Raw genomic sequence first — 22,664 nt, forward strand, 5'->3', positions numbered from 1 at the left:
GCCCATTGTTCAATTGAGTGAACATTTTCAGAGCTTGAGGTGAATAGAAATTTGTCATTTTTTATTACAGTAGCACTTAAACTTTATATATCAGGGCCCCATTATGTCAGGCACTTTACAGATTAAAGATTTTAATTTAAAAGTATTTGATGGGGATATATGTGGAAGATTCCTCTATTTATTTTCATAAACAAGAACATTTTTCAAATTAAAGCATGAAACGGACCAATCTATTTTGACTATTCAAGCTGAGCAAAGTAGAAAAACAACAACAGGTGGTCTAAATGGTCAAGAATAAATAAGATGCAAAAATCTTTCACAATCTTAGTCTATGGTGGGACTAACACCAGCGGTAAGAAAGGTTTCTCAGAGTACAAGTGATATTGACAGGTTAGGTTTTATTTAAAAGCCTGAATATACTAAAAGTAGTAGAATATTTTGTTTCTCTCACTCTTAGAGCAGCCAGAAGGGGAAGAGGCTAGTGGCCAGTGTCTCCCCTTAAATCAGATGAAACAGCCAAACAATGAGCACACACCAATGCACAATTTTACACCATGTGGGGAGCAGACAAGACGAAAATCCCTTTCCCGACCTAATCTGCAGGGAAGTGGAGAAGTGATTAGCCGAGGGGTCCCCAATGCAGTACCCGCGGGTGCTATGGTGCCCACCGGAGCATTTTTGTGCGCCTGCAGGACACCCCGCCACCGAAATGCCACCGAGAAGTGTTGTCGTTTCTCGGTGGTGATGCTTCTTCCTGCTGCCGCTTTTCAGCAGTGGCATTTCGGTGGTAGGGTGTCCGGCACTTGCCACAGTCTTCTGGGAATAGCAATATGCTATTCCCACAAGAAAGGTTGGGGACCACTGGATTAGGCTATTCCTGACTGGAGGATTCTACTGGCTCTCTGTACAAATTCCAACCTGACATTCATACCTACTTCTGGCCAGAACCCTTTTAGGACCCCATTGTCAAATGTTGTATTATTAGAATGTCATTGTCTGTATTATTTACTTGTCCTTGATTGCAAGAGGACAGACGCATGCTATTTGCTTTCATTAAAAACGCACTCACATGAAAATACTATTGTACTATTACAAAGAACTCCTCAAACAACCTCAAGACCCTAGCACTTCCCCACAGACATGTACTAAAGAGTAGCTTACAGGACTGCTCTTCATCTTGTTTGCTAGGCACATCCCCTTTGATCCGTGCTGCCAGCTCATCTGCAAACGATGTTGGTCTTTTCTTTTTCTGAGGGTACAACAAGGAGAAGGAAGAGAACACTGTATTCCTTTCAGTGAAGTTCTATTTTATGTCTCAATGAGTGTTGGCTCACCCCTTACTGGCAGAGATAAGAACATTACCAAAGGGGACAGTTTAGCAGCACAAGCAACAGGTTTTATACCTGTAAACACAGAGGTACAGATGCCAGGAGAATCAAATCAGCCCTTCCTTCATCTGAGGCTAATCCATAGAGTTTCAACCCCACTAGTGCATGGGATAGGAAGGGGGTTCAAATCAGATCCTTTGGGAAGGGAGCTCACGTCCTAGCACTGTGTGTACGAGCAAGGGTTTTGTCCCAATATTCTGGGCTAATTACTTCCCTTCCCCTATTGGATGCCATGCTCCACATCAGAGGCAGCACTGCTTCAATAGGGCTGTACGCCAATGATTTGCGAAGCACTTTGGAATCCTGCAGGACAGAAAGTATTATGCAAGTTTAAAATATCAGGTAATTTAACGGGTCATGAGGCAAGAACACAAGTCATTTCCCACTTTTCTTCAAAATTCTTAAAGCCGCCACCTTGCTTCTGGGCAGTCCCCGGAGTGAGACACAGACATTTGCATGTAGGAGCACAATAAGCTACTTTGCACAGCTACAGAAGCCACTCTGGAGCCAACCTGGGCCTCTGGCATCCCAAGAGGTATCATGAACAGGCAATAAAGCTAGAAAGGAGCCTCAACAGTCTCTGCAACACCCTATGCCAGAGAACTCATAGCCATCACTGTGCTTGCTCATTTACTCACATTACTGATAGTAAATCAATTCCTTCACACCTGCAAGAGGGAATCATGCCCCATTCCCACTGGCAGTGTAATCCCTTACCAGCCCTGTGTTTTCTTCTAAATCCTCTTCCTCTTTTTCAGATTCACCAAAGAGGTCACACCCATCCTCCTCATCACTCACAAATGTCCTTCTCTGAAAAGGAACACAAGTCATTGTCATCTGTTACAGCCAGAAAAAGAAAGGCCAGCAGACTTAACTGAATTTGCTTACAAGAACATTCAACTAGTTTTAGGGGTATGATTTTTTGGGGGTAGGGATGACAGGAAATGTTCTAAGCCCCAAGTAATGCTGCATATTCTCCCTGAGCCCAGCACTAACAGACAACTCCTCCAATTGATTAAAGGGAAGAGAGATGACAAAAAAAATCTGATCATAAGGACAGTATCCTCACCATTACACATATACCCCTCCCACCTGTTTCTACCTTCCAGCTTCCCTTCTGCTTCATCCCCTATCTACTTTGCCTTTTCTGTGACATTGTGCATTTCTGAAGGTTTAGACTTGAACTGCAAGTGGGCTTTACTTCATTTTTAAATCATTCACCCACCCCCCAAACCAAGGACCATTGGGTCCAAACATGCTGAGCACACAAACAAGATATCTGAAAGATGACATGATTCGTGTTTTAACCTAGAGTTTGACCAGCTGTCCCTACAAAACCCTATCTATCTCCTCTCCCTTGCATCTCCATTGTGTACAGCACATAGATACATTAATTCCCAGGCCAGAAGGGACTACTGTGATAATCTAGTCTGGGCCTCTACAACGCAGGCCAAAGAACTTCCCCAAAGTAATTCCTAGAGCAGGTCTTTCAGAAAAGCACCCAATCTTGATTTAAAAATCAGACAGCCTTTTGTTCCATTCCACAGTACTTGCCCTTACTGGCTTTTGATCGTCCTCACTTGGGTTTCCAAATTCATCATCTGATTCCTAGAATGCAAAAGCAATTTGATAAACAGACAATGCACACAGTCATGCTATGTGCCTAAGGTAGAACACTTTAAAATTCCATGCCTGCAGCAGTTATGACTGCCAAAACAGCCTACTGCACCTATTCGGCTTGCTTTCTGTCACTGAACCCAGCAGTCTAATAACTAGGCACTACAGACCATGACTGATGCACAAGAGTGTTTAAGGCTTTGTTTTAAGAAAAATGTTCAACATATTTTAATAGGAGTTTTAGTCTGGCTCAAAAGGAAAGCTCAAGTCTTACAAAACGCAGAAAGCAAAACTTTTCAGGAGCAGAGAGTATGCTTCCACTAATTAGCACACAGCTGGTGCACGTAATGTACACGTTACAGACATAGCTTGTCAGATGCAAAAGATGTGATACAGTAAATGTATAAAACCACAAGTTATGATTCACCATAATCAGTAGAGACGAGCAAGTTTACAGAGTAAGCAGTGAATAGGGTTTCTGTTGTTCATCTTGTCACCATACTGGATCATTGCATATACCTGCAGCTCATGGGAAGCCATGGGAAGATCTAATTTTCTGTCATTTCAACAATAAGTGATTAGACTAAAAATACTTCAGCCAAATATGCATGGTTCAATATAAGCAGCAAAATTAGAACTACTGTCTCTTTATTGCTCTATTGAAAAGATTTTGTTTCAGGAAAAATTACCGCACAAGAACAGCAATGTGAAATATTTTCACCACAGTTAAAATATACAATTTAAAAAAAAAAAAAAAAAAAAAAAAGAAGAGATTTGACCCTTTAGTGATGTTGGAGCGGAAAATGTCATCATATAATCACATAATCAAGAAGCCCAAGTGTTTATGCAAAACATCATCATAGCACCTAGGAGCTCCAGTCATGGACCAGAACCCCACTATGCTAGGTGTTGTACAAACAGAACAAAGATAGCCCCTGCCCCAACGACCTTAAACAGCCAGTTATCTTCCCCTCTTACCTCTTCATCGTTTTCTTCACTGTCAATTACACTCCCATGATCACTGTCTACTGACCCTTCTGTTCAAAAATGACCAACAGAAAAGAGAGCTCAGTTCAGACAGCACAGTGACATATGCTGCTATCCAGCCTTCAGAACACAGACATCTACCCTACAGCATAGTAAATGGATAATTAAACACTGTGTAAAGGAGAGATTGGTTTGAAAAGCACAGGTTATGATAATCCATCCATTCCATGCCCACAAACATCAGATCCTATAAGCACTGAGCACTCAGTCACATTAAGCTTGGCCAGTTCGCTATAACATTTAGCTCTTAACAGGTTCTTGATATGGTGCATGCCCACCCCCCTTAGTGCATCAGTCACCAAAATCACCAACACACAACATAATCAGAGCCATTCACTTCAACATGAGCCAAAGCAATAAGCCTGGAACTAGTTACCAACATAAATAAGGCCAATGCCAGCACAAACCTTCGCTAGAGAAATCCCCCAGCCCAACATCATCACGTTCCATGAACAGCTGGGAGCCAATTAAATAAGGTAAAGGCCTATCAATATAGAGATCCTGTAAAGAGACAAAGAGGGTTGGGTTTTGTTTATATCTATGCCATGTTTCAAAACAATACAGCACTTTAAAAAAAAAAAAAAAAAAAAAAAGACCCAACACTATGCAGTCCATTAGTCCCAAAACAGTTTTCAGTTCCAAATCAGGTGCTGAATAATGCTTGTGAAGACTGGAAGAATACAAGTATTAGGTTGGAGTCCTGGGTCTAGAATTGATGGTTAGGGCTGTTATTTGCTGGTCCAATGGAGATCGTGTCTATATGAATTAAACTGTCTCTGAACCCCATAAAGGGGGGGGGGGAGAGAGAGAGAGAGAGAGAGAGTTCACATTCATTAAGACTGCCTCCCCACACAAAAACTGAATGTGCCCCCTCCCAAACCCATCAATATGTGCATATTTCAACATGCACCAGAAAACCCACAGAAAAGGGCACAGGACCTTTTTCTATGTACTCTTTGCAAGTACATAGAGCCAACCAGATAGCTGTAAGGCACAAGAGCTAGTTAGAGAAATCCAGAGATAGCTCAGCAAGGGGCGCTGCTGCCTGCCACTTCAGCCCCAATCAATGGGCCCAATTCTGATGCAACTTGTATCAGTTTTACACCAGCATAACCAACTTGGCTGGTATTGCTCCCAACTTGCGTACATGAGATAAGATTCAAGCCCAATGCTCCCCGAAGGCAGGTTTCTTTACCTTTGGCTCCAGTATTAGTTCTACCCTTTCATTAGTTTCTTCTTCTTCAGAGTCTGAATTGCCTGCTTTGATGTCCAGCTGCTCAAACGCACTGTCCAGCACTTGCAACCCATAGTTCACCGCTTCCTGGATTTTAGGAATCAAATCTGCTTCTTTTTGCTCCCGGGTTTTCTCCTTTAAATAATAGAAACACCGTATTTCTGTTTAGTTTTAGTCAAAGTCATTTTCACTGTCAAACATAACTGCAGGAGGTTAACTCCAAATGAGCCCACTCTCAATACAGCTACCTTCAAGATCCCTTGGTGGCATAGAGGTATGGTTTCACCTCTGATGGTGGGTTCAACTATGTCATAGCAGTGAGACTGAAAATTGCTGTCTCTCTACAGAGCTGTTTCACTGTAGTTAAAATGACAAAAAACTACTTAGGTAAGCTTAAAACTGATAGAATCGAAAACATCCTTCCATTGCAGATTAAATTCCATTTTACCGACCCCAAAATACAAGAGATCTTTTAGCTTCCAAGTGCATTTAATTACCAAATGAAGAAAAGACTTCCTGGCTTTGCACCATTACAGGATTCCAGACACAATCCTGTGTCTAGTCATAACTCCAGGATTTGGGAAGAGCATTTAGCCCCCTGCCTCTTCTGCTACAATTACGTGTTGCACTTAGAAAACTAGAATTTAAGCTTGGCTACTGGACACAAGACACTGGGCTAGAAGTTACGATACACCAGTAGTCCTCAACAGTGCTCCTGAGTTTTTAGGGTTGTGAGACTCAAGTCATCCAACAGGTGGACTTGCAAGAGTAACGTAAACAAGTTGCAAGTGCCTGGGAGTAATAAAAAAAAAAAACAAAAAAAAACTTGGTGTCTTCTTCTATGTTTTCCACAGCTCCAAACACAGTGTCATCACTCATAATAATACAAGTCATCTAACCTGTTCTGCTTTGTCTCCTACTTCAGTTTTGGGAATAGGTTCTTCCACTTCTTCATCATATACTCTCTATGGATTCAAGAGAATTGATTCAAATTAACAGAACATTCTGTTGCAGATGATGAAAAAATCAGATACTGTCCACAAGGTATAGAAAAATGCATTAACATATTGAGACATATAGACAAACAATGTGATCATTTACATCTGAGAGATTCAGCATGATGCTATTTTAGAACTGTCTAATGCATTTATTTAAAAAACACATTAATTTAGCATGATTAGAAGACTGGGCATTTTTTCTACAGTTTAGTTGAAAATATTTTGTACTCCTGTAGCACCTTTCATAGGAGAATCACAAAACCATTTTATGATTAGGGTTGGGCATTTGACTGTTCCAAAATAACTGGCCAATTGACAGATCAATCATCACAAATGGCCAAATATTTTAAAGCACTAATTTATTAGAACAGTAAGAAAAGAATAAGACTTTATGGTCTCCAATAGGCTTAGCCTTAGAGACTTATGCCTAATTACAAAAAAACAAGTTACTTAACTGATTTACTTTAACTCAGAAAAATGTAACACACAATAAGGTGAAGTTCTAAAAACAGGAATGATCATTATTACCTTTTTTTTAAGCAATGTCAGCTTAGCATTTAAATGTGAACTGATTCAAGACTGAACATTACAAAAGAAAAGAAAAATTAAGTTAAATCTTTTCTCTCTGTGTTGAGAAAGGAATTTTAATGACTGGACCCTTCTCTCCCTCCCTCCTCCATTCTCTTCTGAATTAATTTTTGCACATTTGTGTAGTCATTTTAGACTGTAAATTCTTTGGGCAAAGACTGTCTTAACTTATTTAATGTACTTTGTAAACCACCATGTGCATCGATGATGCAATCAAAAAGGTAGGCTGCTGCCTACATCAGGACACTTGCTGGAATACATGACCATGGTCAAATAAGGGACGGTCAATTGACCAGCTTGCCAAACCTAGCTACGAACATCTGGTAAGACGTTAAACTAGTTCGCAGATTAGTAACTGAAGCACAGAAAAGTTTAGGCCAAAGGTATTAGAAGCAGCCCCCGATTCAGAGTACTTCAATTTTTGGGTAACCAACTTGAGACAACTTGGAACACATTTTCAAATACATTGAGCACCCACACTATCATCTTTTAAATGCCTTACACAGCAGCATTATGATGCAGCACAACACAGCTAGGTATCACAGTATCTAAAGATGCCAAGGGCCTGATTCTCCACTGCCTTGTCCCTGTACAAAGGCCCTTACAGTAAAAAAAAGTATCTCTGCTTTATGAAAGCCCAGCACAATCTGAGTACAATGTTGATCAAGGCAAAATATCTGCCAGTGTGCAGAACACTTCAGAATGACTAAAGAAATTAAAGCCATTCATTGTTATAGCATTACTCATTTAGTAGTTAAGCATGTAATGCCAACATTTTTAACATCCAGCTTTTTACTGTACTGAAACACTGATGTTCACATCTGAGACCACAATATAATCATTCCGTAACAGTAAATACAGTGTAAAGAAACCAGAACCACAAACTTGCCTAATATTTCTGGCATAATTTAGAGAAGTGACTTCTGGACAGACAAAATCATCAGAAACAACACATCATCCCACCAATAGTTATAGGGTGCCAAACAAAAACGAACAAACAATAGAGATCTAGGAGAAATGCTCTCTATTTTAACATACTCCAAACTATATCACTTGCTCCTAAGCCTGTTAGATCCTGGTGCACTCACATTTTCAATGAACTGTGTGTTGGACAACATAAGAAAGTCACTGAAGACATTATGTAGGCGACAGTCTGTGGCTTTTGTTTCATGAATCAGTCCGTCTACTTGCTTTTTAATTTCATGAGTCCTGGAGATGGTCTGCTGGGAAAACTCTTGCAGAAAATGAAGAAGCTATTTAAAAAACACATAAAAGAGTGGTGTTGAATTTCAGATAACTTTAGTCACAATAAAAAGGCCACAGCAATTCATTCAAGTGAATTAAAAACAGGAAAGTGACAAAATAAAGATATTTTAGACAGAGAACTCCTGACTCAAGTTACTAATACTCTAATTGTTCTTGTGATTCCCCCCGCCCCACCCCATTATTTCTGTAGTTTATTTTTTGCAGTTCACACAGGGCCAGCTCATAAAATAAGAGTATTAAAATAGCAGAAACCACCACTGATTTGCTGAGGGGTTGGATTTGAAGTGGTATCACATCCCTCTCCTTTCACCATAGTATCCCCACCAGGCCCTAGTCACACTATGATTCCATGAGGACTCGATGTGACATGGGGAAGTGAGGGCAAAGCCCAGGATGGCAGCTTTCCATAGCACCATTCTAGGTGTGCTACCAACCTGAGAAATTTCTGAACGTAATTAACGCTGAACCTGTCACTACTGATACATGCACTGAACAGGTAGGAGGGAGAGAAAGTCACAGAGGGGACTAGGGTGAGTAGGGTGATGGGAAATTCTAGAGCTCTCAGGACATCTGTGGGTTGCCCCCTTCCCAATCCACAGGGAAGGTGGCTCTCAGTGTGGAGAGCAAGACCAGTTTCATTTTCTGTTTGTACTTCTGGAGAGGGGAGGGATTCACCAGCTCTTGGGCACTAGCACCCGAGTGCCATGATTGGGTTTCCAGACTGCAGAGGGGGGTCCATATATTCAAGAATCCGCACAGCATAGGAGAAACACACCCCTCATTAGAGCCAGCTGCCCAAAGTGCCCCACTGCCAGCTTGTATATGACCCCCCCATCCATGAGCCCACCCCTACTTTGGGGAACACAGCTGGCTCAGCCCTTGGGCCCTGCCCCCACCTCAAGCACTCCACTGCTCCCAGCTGCCAAGACCCTCTCGACTGGTCCCACTAGAGGGGGGTACAGGCAGGGGGCCAGTAAGAAGCAGGCTTGGCCCCCACCAGGGAGCAATGAGAAACACCTGGGGAACGGCCCCCTGGTGCAGCTGCAGCATGGGGAGAGGGAAGTGGGTGCCAAGAGAGGCTAAGGAGGGCCCAGAGGCTGAGAGCAAGTCCACCTGGGGAATCACCTCCCCCACAACCTCTCCCCCATAGCTCCCTTCACCTCCCCCTACCAGCCCCTCCGCCAGCCATCCCATCATCTCCTCCATCTCTCCCATAGCTCCCTTCACTCCCAGCCTCCCATAGCTCCCTTCACCACCCCTGCCAGACTCCCACCAGTCCCCATAGCTCTCTTCACGTCTCCCCCATCAGCCACCCCTGCCAGCCCCCCACTTTCCGCCATAGCTCCCTTCATCTCTCGCTCGCCAGCCACCCGCCTCCCCCCACCTCTCCTATAGCCCCCTTCATCAACCACCCCCTTCCCCTCAACCTACCAGCCCCCCCAGTCACCCCGCTTAACCCCCGCCGCCAGCCCCCCGGGAGCCGCGCCCATGGCCCCGAGCCGCCGCCGAACGCTCACCCCGGCGTCCGCCGCCAGCGACCAGCTCTGGCTGCCCTTGCGGATCTCGTCCAGGGCCCAGGCCCGCTCCCAGACCGGGTCAGCGCGCTCCATGGCGGACCCCGCGCGGGCGGCGCTTGCGCCCTGCCTCTCTCAGCCCGGCCGGCCGTCAGCTGAGCCCGATCACGTGACCCGGCCCGCCACGGGACCCCGCCGCGGCCGCTGCGTCTGGACACTGGATGGACGCGCTTGAGCTCAGCCCCGCCCCCGGGTCACTAATCCCGCCCCTCCCCCCGCCGGGCTCCCGGATCCGCCTCCCTCGTCACTGGCCCCGCCCCTGCCCCGCCGGGCTCACGCCGCCCACCCTGCCCTCCCCTCCCAGAGGGGCTTATCCACCCCAGACCCTCCAGCTAGGGCTGATTCTCCCCCGCCAAGGGATCACCCCTCCCAAACCCTCACTCACCCTCCCCCCACATCGGGGATTACTGACATCTTGCAGACTACCGGGCTTGATCCACCCCCTGCATTCACCTCCCACCGGGGATCGCTCACCTGGGCTCTTTCACCGGGCACGTCCCAGCCCCTTAGGGTTGCCAACTTTCTAGCCACCCAAAACCGCGCACCCTAGCCCCGCCCCTTCCCTGAGGCTCCACCCCCCCCACTCACTACATTCCCCCTCCCTCGCTTTCACTGGGCTGGGGCAGGGGCTTGGGGTGCGGGCTCTAACGGGGGTGGGGCTAGAAATGACAGGTTTAGGGCGTGGGAGAGGGCTCCAGGCTGAGGCAGGCATTTGGGGTGCGGGAGGGGATGAGTGTTTCAGCTGGGGATGCAGGCTCTGGGGTGGGGCTGGGGATGAGGTTGGGGTTGGGGATGAGGGGTTTGGTGCAGGAGAGGGCTCCAGGCTAGGGGGTAGGGCTGAGGGATTTGGAGTGTGGGAGGGGTCTGTGGGTTGAGGCAGGGGGTGGGGTGTGGGAGAGGGCTCTGGAGTGGGGCTGGGGATGAGGGGTTTGGGGTGCAGGAGGGTGTTCTGGGTTTGGGGGGGGCTCAGGCCTGGGGCAGGGGGTTGGGGCTCAGCATTGGGGCGTGGGTTTACATCAGGTGGCTCCCAGTCAGCAGCGCAGCAAGGGGGCTAAGGCAGGTTGCCCGCCTGTCCTAGCTCCGCACTGCTTGTGCTCCAGTACTAGCCATCAGGTCCGGGTCCTAGGCAGGGGGGCCAGGAGGCTCCATGTACTACTGTGGCCTGCAGGTCTCGCCTCCCAGCTCCCATTGGCTGGTTCCTGGCCAACAGGAGTGCAGAGTGGGTGCTCAGGGCAGGGGCAGGGTGCAGAGCCCTGTGTCCCCGCCCCCCCAGAAGCCAACCTGCTGGCCTTTTCCGGGGCACAGCGCAGTGCCAGCCAGTACGGGTAGGGACTAGCCTGCCTTAGCGCCGCAGCACTGCAGGCTGGACTTTTAACGGCCCGGTCGGCGGTGCTGACCAAAGCCGCTAGGGTCCCTTTTCGACCAGGTGTTCCAGTTGAAAACCGGACACCTGGTCACCCTACAGCTCCTCCAGGGCTCTCTCATCCCACTAGAGGGACACAAGGACAACAGGGAGGCCAAGCACCAGGTGGGTGTTCAGGCGGATTCAGCAGCTAGCGGTTTTGTTAAGGGCAGGGGGAGCCAGAGCCCTGTTTAGCAGGGAAATGCACCAAATCCTAGAGGACAGGTCTGTTTGGTGTCCTGCAGTCCGTGGTCCCCACCTTACCCCCAGGCCAGGATGGTCCTCTGCAGCATACAGTATGCCTGGCCTATCCCCAACCCCCCTGAAGTCACAGGAAAGAAACTCCCATTGATCCTCATGGCCTTTGCATCCGTCAATAGCTGACAGCTGCACTAGACTCATGTCCTGTGTGATCCAGCCACTGGGTGGGGATGTTTAACACACATTGAACAAGGTGATCCCATTTCATTCCAGGACTCCAAGCCTGGCAACATTTCTATATTAGCCAACAGCATACCCATGTCCCACCACTTAGTTATCTACTGGGCTTCCTTACAGCTTTGAGCTCTGAGAGACTGAGCAGACTCACCATGGAGATTCTTGGCTGCTTTGCCTGCCACAGAACTGCAAGTATTTAGAAAAAAGCTAGTAGAAGTGCTCAGTACCTAGACTTGAATTAGGGCCAGAGGTTCCTAAACACTCAGCTCCCATTTAGGCACCAAAATTAATGGCCAGATCTGTAAAATAGCTCAGCATACTGAGCTCTTTTGAAAATCTGGCTTAGGTGTGCTGGCTGTTGTATTAATTTAGATGGAATAAAGGGGTCCAAAGCGTCAAAGGTCTTTACATTACCCAGAACTGTCCACCATTAAATAGTTTAAACAAGTTTCAGGGTTTGGTATACATGGCAAATGCACTTTGAAAAATCTTTTTAACCTTTTCTTACAGATACAGAAAAGAAGGAAAAACAGTTAAAGCATTTGAAATGTAAAGTACTACATAAAGGCTTTTGTTTTAATGACATCCCTTGTTCCCTTTCCATTGAGCTGGAGAAAGATTTTATACAGAAAATTTCCTTGTTTGACAGTCTTTTAGGTGGTAAAAACTGTCCTTCATGGGAATTGAGAAGAAGTTAGTTGAGATGGACTGGAGCTGCTGTTGTTAAAGTCTGATCCTGCTTCCTTTAAGATGAACCCACACAAAAGGGGAGAGGAAAGAACAGCAAAGACAGAAAATGCAGCTTCCGACTCTGGTGTTGACTCTCACTGCTGGAGAAACATGGGACACAGCACACGGTCTTATCACCGCTCCGAGACCTACCAAACTTGTACCAGCACCAGGCTGTTTAGGGCATAGCTTTTAGTTGCCTCTTTCTGGTCACAGGCTCACAGCAGTATTGCAATGTGTACAGTCTTGGCCAGCTAAGCCTAAGCTAAGACTCTTACTAGACAGAAGGAAAAAGGACCCACTGGAGGAAGCCTGGGTGTATAGATAATGTCTCACATCCTTGCTGGTGTTCAGGATTTAGCCAGGATTTAGTGGAGGTGATGGTGTCATGGGTCCCTCTCTCTGGCCCAGACTGGTCAGGACATCTCTCATAATAAGGATGAAGACAGGCCGGGGTCCCACGAGACAATGGGGGTGGCAACCATAAAGTGATGGCTCAGTTCCTCCCCTTTTGTCTTTCAGTCAGCAAGGCTCATGGTAGCCAGCCTGCCCCTCAGAACCTTTCTTGTAGGACCCCAAAGGGAGTGACAGGTAGATTAGGCCATCCCCTCATTACTTTGTCCATCGGTTAGGCCTAATTTCTGACACACCAATTTTGGTTCATTGACTTCTAGTCTCATGCTATTCTAGTTTGCTTGGCATGATCTTAACACAGTCCTTGAATTATACCAGTAAAATCCTTTCTGTTTAAATTAATTCAGTCTTTCTGACTCCTTCATACAGCTTTTCTTAAATGATTATATATAACCGGTCAGTGTGACAACTTATGAACTTTCACTCACTTTTTACAGTTGAGCTTACAACAAAGGTAAATTTGTAGGCCCAATTACCACAGCATGGCCCTCCCAACGCAGAACAAACCTTCCCCAGGACTAAGCACTCAGAGAGAAAAAACACACTTGGCTGAATGGCAGTGTCCACACTCTCCCTTGCACAGGTGCACGTCTGTTTAGGGTTGCCTAGTTTCTACACGCAGAAAACTGAACGCCCTCTGCCCCACCCCTCCTCCGCCACCCCGCCCCTTCCCTTAGGCCCTGCCCCATCTCCAAAGCGCCCCCCCTTCACTCCATCCCCCCTCCCTCTGTCAATCACTCTCCCAACCCTGGCTCAGAGGGTTGGGGTGCAAAAGGGGGTGAGGGCTCCGGCTGGGGCTGTAGGCTCCAGGGTGGGGCCAGAAATGAGGAGTTTAGGGTGCGAGAGAAGGATTCAGATTGAGGCAGTGGGTTGGGATGTGGGAGGGGGTGAGGGCTCCAGTTTGGGGTGCAGGCTCTAGGGTGGGGCCGGGGGGCTCCAGGCTGGGACTGAGGGCTTCAGAGGTGAGAGGGGGATCAGGGCTGGGGCAGGGGTTTGGGAGGGGAGCAGGGGTGCAGGCACCGGGCAGTGCTTACCTCAGGTGGCTTCCAGAAGCAGTGTCATGTCCCCACTCTGGTTCTTATGTGGAGGCACGGCCAGGGAGCTCTGCGCACTGCCCTGTCACTATGCGCCACTGGCAGGGAGCCTGTCTTAGCCCTGCTACGCCACTGACCGGATTTTTAACGGCCCGGTCAGCAGTGCTGACCGGAGCCACCAGGGTCCCTTTTTAACCGGGTGTTCCAGTCAAAAACTGGACACCTGGCAACTTTATGTCTGTTTCCAGAGATGTTGACTCTTTTCCTTTACATGCCTTGCTGCTCAGCCTGTGTGCTGTACCTCTATTTGATTAACCCAATCCTGCAGTTGCTAGAGAGCAAGCATTTGAATAACTAGGGAGAATGATCAAGGAAACACTTAGGGCCCTTGAAATACATGTTTGAAATCCTGTGCCATACAAGAGACAAGATTCCAGTGCTGCCGGAGAAGGTCCATGAGCTAGTGGTGGGTATGGTGGTGGGTATGCTGCACAACACTGTGCATCAATGGAACATGGTGCCTAGATATGAAGACGTTCAGTGCCATATAAATATTATTACTAATACATTAAATGGCCCAAATCCTCAAGTCATTGCTCAGCTTTTACACAGTCCTTTAATCGGGGAAAACTCCCATTGATTTCACAATAATGCTTTGTGCAAACAAGAATATAAAGCTAGACGGATCATAGAATCATAGAATATCAGGGTTGGAAGGGACCTCAGGAGGTCATCTAGTCCAACCCCCTGCTCAAAGCAGGACCAATCCCCAACTAAATCATCCTAGCCAGGGCTTTGTCAAGCCTGATCTTAAAAACTTCTAAGGAAGGAAATTCCACCATGTCCCTAGGTAATGCATTCCAGTGTTTCACCATCGTCCTAGTGAAAAAGTTTTTCCTAATATCCAATCTAAAGCTCCCCCACTGCAACTTGAGACCATTACTCCTTGTTCTGTCATCTCCTACCACTGAGAACAGTCTAGATCCACCCTCTTTGAAACCCCCTTTCAGGTAGTTGAAAGCAGCTATCAAATCCCCCCTCATTCTTCTCTTCCGCAGACTAAACAATCCCAGCTCCCTCAGCCTCTCCTCATAAGTCCTGTGTTCCAGTCCCCTAATCATTTTTGTTGCTCTCCGCTGGACGTTTTCCAATTTTTCCACATCCTTCTTGTAGTGTGGGGCCCAAAACTGGACACAGTACTCCAGATGAGGCCTCACCAATGTCGAATAGAGGGGAATGATCACGTCCCTCGATCTGCTGGCAATGCCCCTACTTATACAGCCCAAAATGCCATTGGCCTTCTTGCAACAAGGACACACTGTTGACTCATATCCAGCTTCTGTAACCACTAGGTTCTTTTCTGCAGAACTGCTGCCTAGCTATTCGGTCCCTAGTCTGTAGCTGTGCATGGGATTCTTCCATCCTAAGTGCAGGACTCTGCACTTGTCCTTGTTGAACCTCATCAGATTTCTTTTGGCCCAATCTTCTAATTTGTCTAGGGCCCTCTGTATCCTATCCCTACCCTCCAGCGTATCTACCTCTCCTCCCAGTTTAGTGTCACCTGCAAACTTGCTGAGGGTACAATCCACACCATCCTCCAAATCATTAATGAAGATATTAAACAAAACCAGCCCGAGGACCGAACCTTGGGGCATTCCACTTGATACCGGCTGCTAACTAGACATGGAGCCATTGATCACTACCCAATGTGCCCAACAATCTAGCCAGCTTTCTATCCACCTTATAGTCCATTCATCCAGCCCATACTTCTTTAACTTACTGGCTAGAATACTGTGGAAGACCGTGTCAAAAGCTTTGCTAAAGTCAAGGAACAACACATCCACTGCTTTCCCCTCATCCACAGAGCCAGTTATCTCATCATAGAAGGCAATTAGATTAGTCAGGCTGTGTTTGATTTAAGACAATTTTCATGGGCTTTCAGTGCTCTCCATGCTCTCCAACATTAAGTAATGGAGCAGGCTGTCTCTGGTAAATTCAGGTAATCTTCATGCTCATTCAGTATGGCCTTGAGCCAATAAGCTCGATGTCAGTAAACCGCTGCACCTGCAAAGAGCTTCACTGACTTCAGTATAGGATTGGGGCCTATATTTATGCACTTTGTTCATGAACAATAGCATAATCCCTTTGCCAAGTAGCTGCAGAATTGGGGGCCTTGCTGGTTGTTTTCCAGTGGAGAAGTAATCAGCCCTGCCCTCCCCTGGATATGCTTTTTAAAATACCTGACGTTCAGGGGTGGCAGGTTTGTAGAATTTTTGGTGGTGCCCAGAACCCGCCCCCCCCCCCAACTCTGTCCCCTACCTGCCTAAGGCTCTGGGAGAGAGTTTGGGTGGGGGGAGGAGGTCTGGGGTGCAGGCCCTGGCCTGGGGATTAGGGTGCAGGAGGGGTGCAGTCTCTGGGATGGAATTTGGGTGCTGGGTGCAGACTCCGGGCTGGGGCAGGGTGTGGGAGTGCAGGAGGGGATGAGGGGTGAAGGCTCTTGGAGGGAGTTTGGGAATAGGTTGGGGTGCAGGGGTGAGGGCTGAGGATGAGCGGTTTGGGGTGTGGGGCTCAGGGCTGGGGCAGAGGATTAGGGTGTGGGGGGATGAGGGCTCTGGCTGGGGCTGGGGATGAGGGGTTTGGGGTGTGGGAGAGGTTCAGGACTAGGGGTGGAAGGGCAGGGTAAGGGCAGCTACCCTGCCATTAGTGAATGGGGGGCACTAGGACCCTATGGCAGCAGTTGATGTGGGGAGCTGGCAGAGCAGAGTCAGCCTGAGCTGCAGGCTCCGGGACCCGGGGAAGTGAGCGGGAGCAGCAAGTGGAGGCCGGTGGTCATTCGGGGGAGGTGCGGGGGGGTGGCCCGCCCCAAACATTGGTGGAGCCGGGCCCCTGGGCCCTGAAAATTGCTGGAGCCCGGGCACCGCGAGTGAATATAAGTTGCTGCCCCTGTGCAATCTGGTTCACTCTGAAGGCACAAAGTGTAAAAATTTGCTAACACAGTAGGCCACCTTCATGCCCACTGAAGGGAAAAGCAGAGCCTTTGAAACATTTCCACTACCTGCCATTGCCCTATTTGTGGACAGAACTTTCAGAAAGTCAACACAAAGGCCTCTTTCTGTTTGATTTAAGCCTGTGTTTTCTTTTACATCTGTCTGTTGCATCATGCAAAAAGAAGCGATAACACGGACTATCACCTGTTGGTCTAATATCATGCTTACCAGAGAGGAATTCAAAATTAGGTAAATGTTTTTTTTTAATTTGACCTAGGTGTCATAGACCGGCAGATTTTGATTAGACAATATCAATTAAAAATATCCCCATGTATCAGGACTCATTAAATACATCACTGTTCCTTATATGCCCAGACGATTTCAGGAAAAATAGCTTACAGTGGCAACTGACAGACCAGTCTATTTCCTTTTATGTATGTTTAATACACATTCCAGGCTATTAAGGACCTCAAGGAATCTAAAATCTAGAGTACATCTTCCGCTTGCCCTGCTTTCTAGTGGAAGATTTTAAAATGATCATCACCACCAAGACTCTTACCCAGCTGATGCCAACTTCGTTGAATCGCCATTGCCTCCTGAACTTTCAAACTGTGTTGGCTCTGTCTGCTATAGATCACAAGTACCCACTTCAGTGTAAAACCATAGCCTTATGGAACAAAACCTGACCTGGAATCTGTTAAATCTAGAGTAAAATAAAAGTTATACATTTTAAAAGAATCTGTAAAGGTGAATATCAGATTAATACTTTGTCACAGAAACTAACACCGCATGTACAGGAAATAATACATTGCACTTCTACCACAGCTCAATCTTTAATTCAACCTCACACACCCCTAAAAGGTATGTAATAGTAAGTGAGGGATTTGTAATTGTAAGTAAGGGATTTGCCCAAGGTCACACAGAAAGTCAATGTCAGAGCCAGGAAAAGTGCCTCTCCCTTAATTCATTAGCGAACTTTGGAACAAGAAACTCCTGGCAATGATATCTCCTCTGAAATCTCTCGGACCCTTGACCCATAGCTGTGGGACTATAGAGCATTGCCATTCTTCTGAGCATGACATCTGCTCCGCCTTTTGTAAGCAATCATGTCTAGAAGACTATCCAAAAAGGCTTGATTGCTTTGGCATGTGCTGTTAGCTGGGGTTGGTGGTGCAGACCCAGAGAGTGTGTGTGACTGACACAACTTTTACAAATTGGCTGTCCAGGGCTGACATTCTTGGTTTGAAATTGGAGCTTTTCTTCTCCTGCGTGGATGTCCGGCAATGGCGGGAGAGTCCCACCTGCTTGACAGAAGTACCAAGAGATGAAGCGACTTGTCCAAGCAAGGTCCTCGGCAGAGTCAGGGGCAGATCCCAGGTCTTCCGAGTCCCAGTTCTGCACCCTTGTCCCTGGATCATGCTGCTTCCCCACCACCCCAAAAAGCAGTGTTGGCCTTACCATGAGGCGAACTGAGGCAGCCGCCTCAGATACCAGACTGTGGGGGGCGGGGGTGCCACTAGGACCCAGAGTGTAGAAAATTGTGTCTGCTGCTGGTGCATCTGTATTCTCTCTGCTCTAGATGCACAGAGAGGGTGGAGTGCTGTGCTGGAGGAAGGAGGGCACAAGAGACATAACAGGCAGGAGAAAAGGGGAGAGGGAATAACAGAAAGCAGCAGGAGCAGGGAGGGAGGGAGGGAGAGAGAGGAGGAGGAGCTAGGGTGACCAGACAGCAAATGTGAAAAATCAGGACAGGGGATGGGGGTTAATAGGAGCCTGTATAAGAAAAAGAGCCCCAAATTGGGACTGTCCCTATAAAATCAGGACATCTGGTCACCCTAGGAGGACCCTCTTATGTACCTCTCTAGCACCCCCAGGAGCCTGGACTGATTAACACCAGCTTCTCCGGGAGCTTTCTGCTGCTTCCCTGAACCCACTTGAGGAGAATAGGCAATCAACTGAAGCAGTAGGAGCCAGTTAGGCCCTTAAGATGCTGATATCTTCCCTCACTCAGGCCCTGCTACCAGCCTGCTTATTTGTCCCCTTCAACTGAGTGTTGAGAGCCCCTATAGCTGGCACAGAACAGCAGTCATGAGTGAAAGAAGAAAACGCTCCTCTGGGGCAGTGTTCAGAAAAAGAAAGAAAGCAAAGGAAGCTTTTCTATCTAAGCAGGAAAGAGCTCTCCTGAGATACATAGACACAAATGTTCACGGTGAGCCTTCCGGCCCCAATGAGGATGTGAGTGGTGAGGAGATGCCTGATCTTCCAGTTAGTCAGACTGCAGGTGACCTGGCAGCTATTGCAACATCCATATCTCCATGTCAAATGGATGTAACCATGCACATTCCTGAAGAAAAGTGTAGATCAGAGAAGAGTTTGGTGGAGGTGCAAGAAACAGCTGCTGCTGAGTTTAGTTCCTTAAGTCTAGATGATCCAGGACTGTAGACCCACTTGAGCAGCAGCCTGAGGGACTTCCTTGTACTGCGTGGGCCACAGCAAGTGAAAATGTTCATGTTCCCCAAAAGACAATGAAAATAGAAGTTTCCATCCAACACAGTACTGGCATGAAATCCCGAATGGTGACAAAGTGGAGAGGCCATGGCTTATGTACTCAAAAACCCAGAATGCTGCATACTATTTTTGTTGCAAACTCTTCCAGTCTAATGTTCCAGCCACATTGGGTTCTACAGGAACAAAGGACTGGAAAAATCTGGCTAGAAATCTGGCATGCCATGAGAAGGCAGCAAATCATCAAAGAGCATTCCATAGGTGGAAAGAGATTGAGATGAGACTAAGGTTAAAGGCCACCATAGATGATCAGCATCAAGAGAAGATTGCATCAGAGTCTCTTTATTGGCAAAATGTTCTGAAAAGGCTCATTGTCATTGTGAGAATGTGTGGCACTTCAGACCAGTATGTGCCAAACAATGGAAACTTCCTTAAAATTGTGGAGCTGATGGCTGAGTTTGATGCTGTACTCAAGGAACATCTAAGAAGAGAGTCACCACCCAAGAAATGTACATACACCACTACCTTGGAAAAACAATTCAAAATGAGATCATACAGTTACTGGCAACAAAAGTCAAACTGAAGATTGTGGCAGATCTGAAGTCAGCAAGATATTACTCTGTTATTCTGGACTGCACACCTGACATCAGCCATATGGAACAAATGACTTTAGTGGTGTGTTTTGTAACAATAACAGAACCTAGTGAAAATGTCCCTGCAATTGTGACTGTCAGAGAGCATTTTCTAGAATTTATTGACATTGATGATACTACAGGAACTGGTATGACAAATGTGCTTCTTAAAAAGGTGGAAGATACGGGAATTGCGATAACTGACATGAGAGGTCATGGCTACGATAATGGTGCCAACATTAGAGAAAAGAACAGAGGAGTGCAGACATGGATCCGAGAGTTAAACCTCGAGCTTTTTTTGTCCCATGCAGTTCTCATTCATTGAATTTGGTGGTGTGACAAAGCTCTGTCCTTGTCTCAGTGGGTCCCACATTTCCTGGTGGATTTTGCTAGTCTCAGAGGCTCACTGTGACCCTCCATATAGCCCTTCTCTCTCTAGAGGCAAGGGTCACAGCCTACTCAGCCATTTTCATCATAAGCCATCAAGGGAGGTGAGGAGAAGCAACCTTCCCTCACACAGTCTCTGTTGTCTCCCAGTCTTAGTGATTGATTCGGGAGTGGAGTAGAGGGAGCCCAGGCCCACCCTCTACTCCAGGCTCCAGCCCAGGGACTCTAATAGTAGCAGCTAAGGTAGCTGACTTTTTGGAAATAGGATGTGTACAATTCCCTGGGCCACTGCCCCACAGCAGCCCCCAATTCCTTAATATCTACTTCATCAATGCCTCAGGGCCTCCTTCCTTGCACCTGATATGGTTTGTACTGCTTAGTTCCTCCAACAGCACAGCTTCCTCCTACAGCTCCTGACACGCAGACCCAACTGACTAACTGGGAGGCTTTTAACTAGTTTCATCCAGCCCCTAATTGGCTTTAGGTGTCCCAATCAACCTAGCTATCTTCCTGCCTCCTGGAAAGATCTTAATTGACCCCAGGTGTCTTAATTGACCTGGAGCAGCTGCTATTTACTTATCCTGGTAACAGAGATTTGTTTAGCCTGGAGCTAATATATCTGTCTCCCACTACTTTTCTATAGCCATCTGGCCTTGCCCCGTCACAGTGGTCAGTGATGCAGCATCAGGTTCTAGTGAGGCTGCTGAATTTTTTAATGTAATTCAAAGCATCTATATATTTTTCTCTGCATCAACTCATTGATGGCAAATTTTGAAGCAACATCTGGGAACATCCTCTCTGACACTAAAACCACGGAGTGCCACACGATGGGAAAGTCGAGTGGAGGCAATAAAGCCTATCAAACACCAAATTGGGAAGATAGTTGATGCCATAGTTGCCATTATGGAGGATAATGCTATGACAGGAACTGTTCATGGGAGAACAGTGGCAGAGGGAAATGGAATCACCAGAAACATACATAACTTCAAATTTCTGTGTGGCTTAGTGTTGTGGCATGACATACTGTTTGAAATAAATGTTGTAAGCAAGAGACTCCAAGGTGTTGACCTTGATATAGCTGGAGCAATGGAACAACTGGACAAAGCAAAGTCATACCTACAGTCTTACCGGTCAGATGAGGGATTCCAAAATGTTCTGAAGAGTGCACAGAAGTTGGCAGAGGAACTTCACACTTAAGCTATTTTCCCACCCATTCAAGAGTCACCGAAGAAGACATTTTGATTATGAGGCACGCGATAATTCCATAAGAGACCCCAAAAAACAATTCAAAGTTGAATTCTTTAACCAGATGCTAGACTGTGCAACACAGTCAGATGACCACCCTCTTTCCAAATGCTTTTTTGCTCTGCACATACTTCTAACACTTTCTCTGTAACAGTTGCCAGTGGAGAACGCAGCTTCTCCAAGCTGAAGTTAATAAAAACACATTTATGCTCCACAATCACACAGGAGAGACTGGTCGGCCTTGCAACCATCTTAGTAGAGCATGATCTGGCCCAGACTGTGGACATTCAGGAAGCAGTTCAGATCTTACAACCAAGAAGGCATGGAAAGCACCACTTTGATTATTCAAACAGATTAAAAATGGCAGTGTTTCCTATGCAGACAAGAAAAGTTACATTTGCTGTTCAGGCGTTTGAAAGTTAAGTGTTACTTAAAATTTTTGAACAAGACATTTTAAGTTGTTAGTTCTCCTTTATTGGGGTAGGTAGCAGATCAGTACCATGAGAGGAGTAGAACAGGAAGAAGGCAGAATTGAGAGAACTTTCAAAGTTTTTGCCCAAGGGAGAGGGCATGGGGGCATCATTTGAGCTCCTGGCCTCAAGTGCCAAAATGTTGTGGGCCGGCCCTGCAAAAAAGCATGTGATATATACTTATCATGGGAAGATACTGGGCCAAGACGGCTGCCAGTTCATGTTTTAAATTTATTTACGCCTTAATCCAGCAAAGCACTCAAATATGTGCTTCACTTTAAGCACATGGTGTAGTTTCCATGGAGACAACGGAACTACTCATATACTTAAAGCTAAATTTGTACTTCAGGGCTTTACTTATGGTGACCAGATGTCCCATTTTTAAAGGGACAGTACCGTTTTTGGGGACTTTTTCTTATATAGGCGCCTATTATTCCCCACCCCCTGTCCCATTTTTTCACAGTTGCTATCTGGTCACCCTACCTTTACTGGATCAGGGCCCTAGGGCAGGAGCCTGCACTCCTCCTGCATCCTGCACCCCAAACTCCTACCCTGAACACCCTGCCGCACCCCGCACCCCTCCTGCACTGCAACCTCTGTCCTGAGCCCCCTGCCGCACCTCTTCTGCACCTCAACCACTTGCCCTGAGCCCCCTCATATACCCCTCCTGCACCCAATCCCCTTGCCCTGAGCCCCTTCCTGCACACCG

General features: G+C 46.8%; 1 protein-coding gene across 12 annotated transcripts in view; it reads right to left on the reverse strand.

Annotated features, from left to right (window-relative positions):
- WASHC2C (WASH complex subunit 2C) overlaps nucleotides 1-9,876 on the reverse strand; it is a 50,042-nt gene extending 40,166 nt beyond the window's left edge. For 5 of the 12 annotated variants that reach the window (XM_038408922.2, XM_038408919.2, XM_038408914.2 and 2 more), the window contains exons 1-9: nucleotides 9,656-9,841; nucleotides 7,961-8,125; nucleotides 6,186-6,251; nucleotides 5,248-5,421; nucleotides 4,460-4,553; nucleotides 3,984-4,042; nucleotides 2,949-2,996; nucleotides 2,106-2,198; nucleotides 1,162-1,249 (exon numbers count right to left, since the gene is read on the reverse strand). In XM_038408922.2, coding sequence (XP_038264850.1) covers nucleotides 1,162-1,249; nucleotides 2,106-2,198; nucleotides 2,949-2,996; nucleotides 3,984-4,042; nucleotides 4,460-4,553; nucleotides 5,248-5,421; nucleotides 6,186-6,251; nucleotides 7,961-8,125; nucleotides 9,656-9,748 — 880 coding nt within the window. In that variant the 5' untranslated portion in view covers nucleotides 9,749-9,841. Of the gene's footprint in view, nucleotides 1-1,161; nucleotides 1,250-2,105; nucleotides 2,199-2,942; nucleotides 2,997-3,983; nucleotides 4,043-4,459; nucleotides 4,554-5,247; nucleotides 5,422-6,185; nucleotides 6,252-7,960; nucleotides 8,126-9,655 lie in introns of all 12 variants that reach the window. The other 7 variants (XM_043519095.1, XM_038408912.2, XM_038408915.2 and 4 more) reach the window with 4 other exon arrangements.
- Nucleotides 9,877-22,664: the final 12,788 nt, after the last annotated feature.

Source organism: Dermochelys coriacea, chromosome 7 (genome assembly GCF_009764565.3).
Source record: "Dermochelys coriacea isolate rDerCor1 chromosome 7, rDerCor1.pri.v4, whole genome shotgun sequence".
In the NCBI taxonomy this organism is placed as follows: Eukaryota; Metazoa; Chordata; order Testudines; family Dermochelyidae; genus Dermochelys; species Dermochelys coriacea.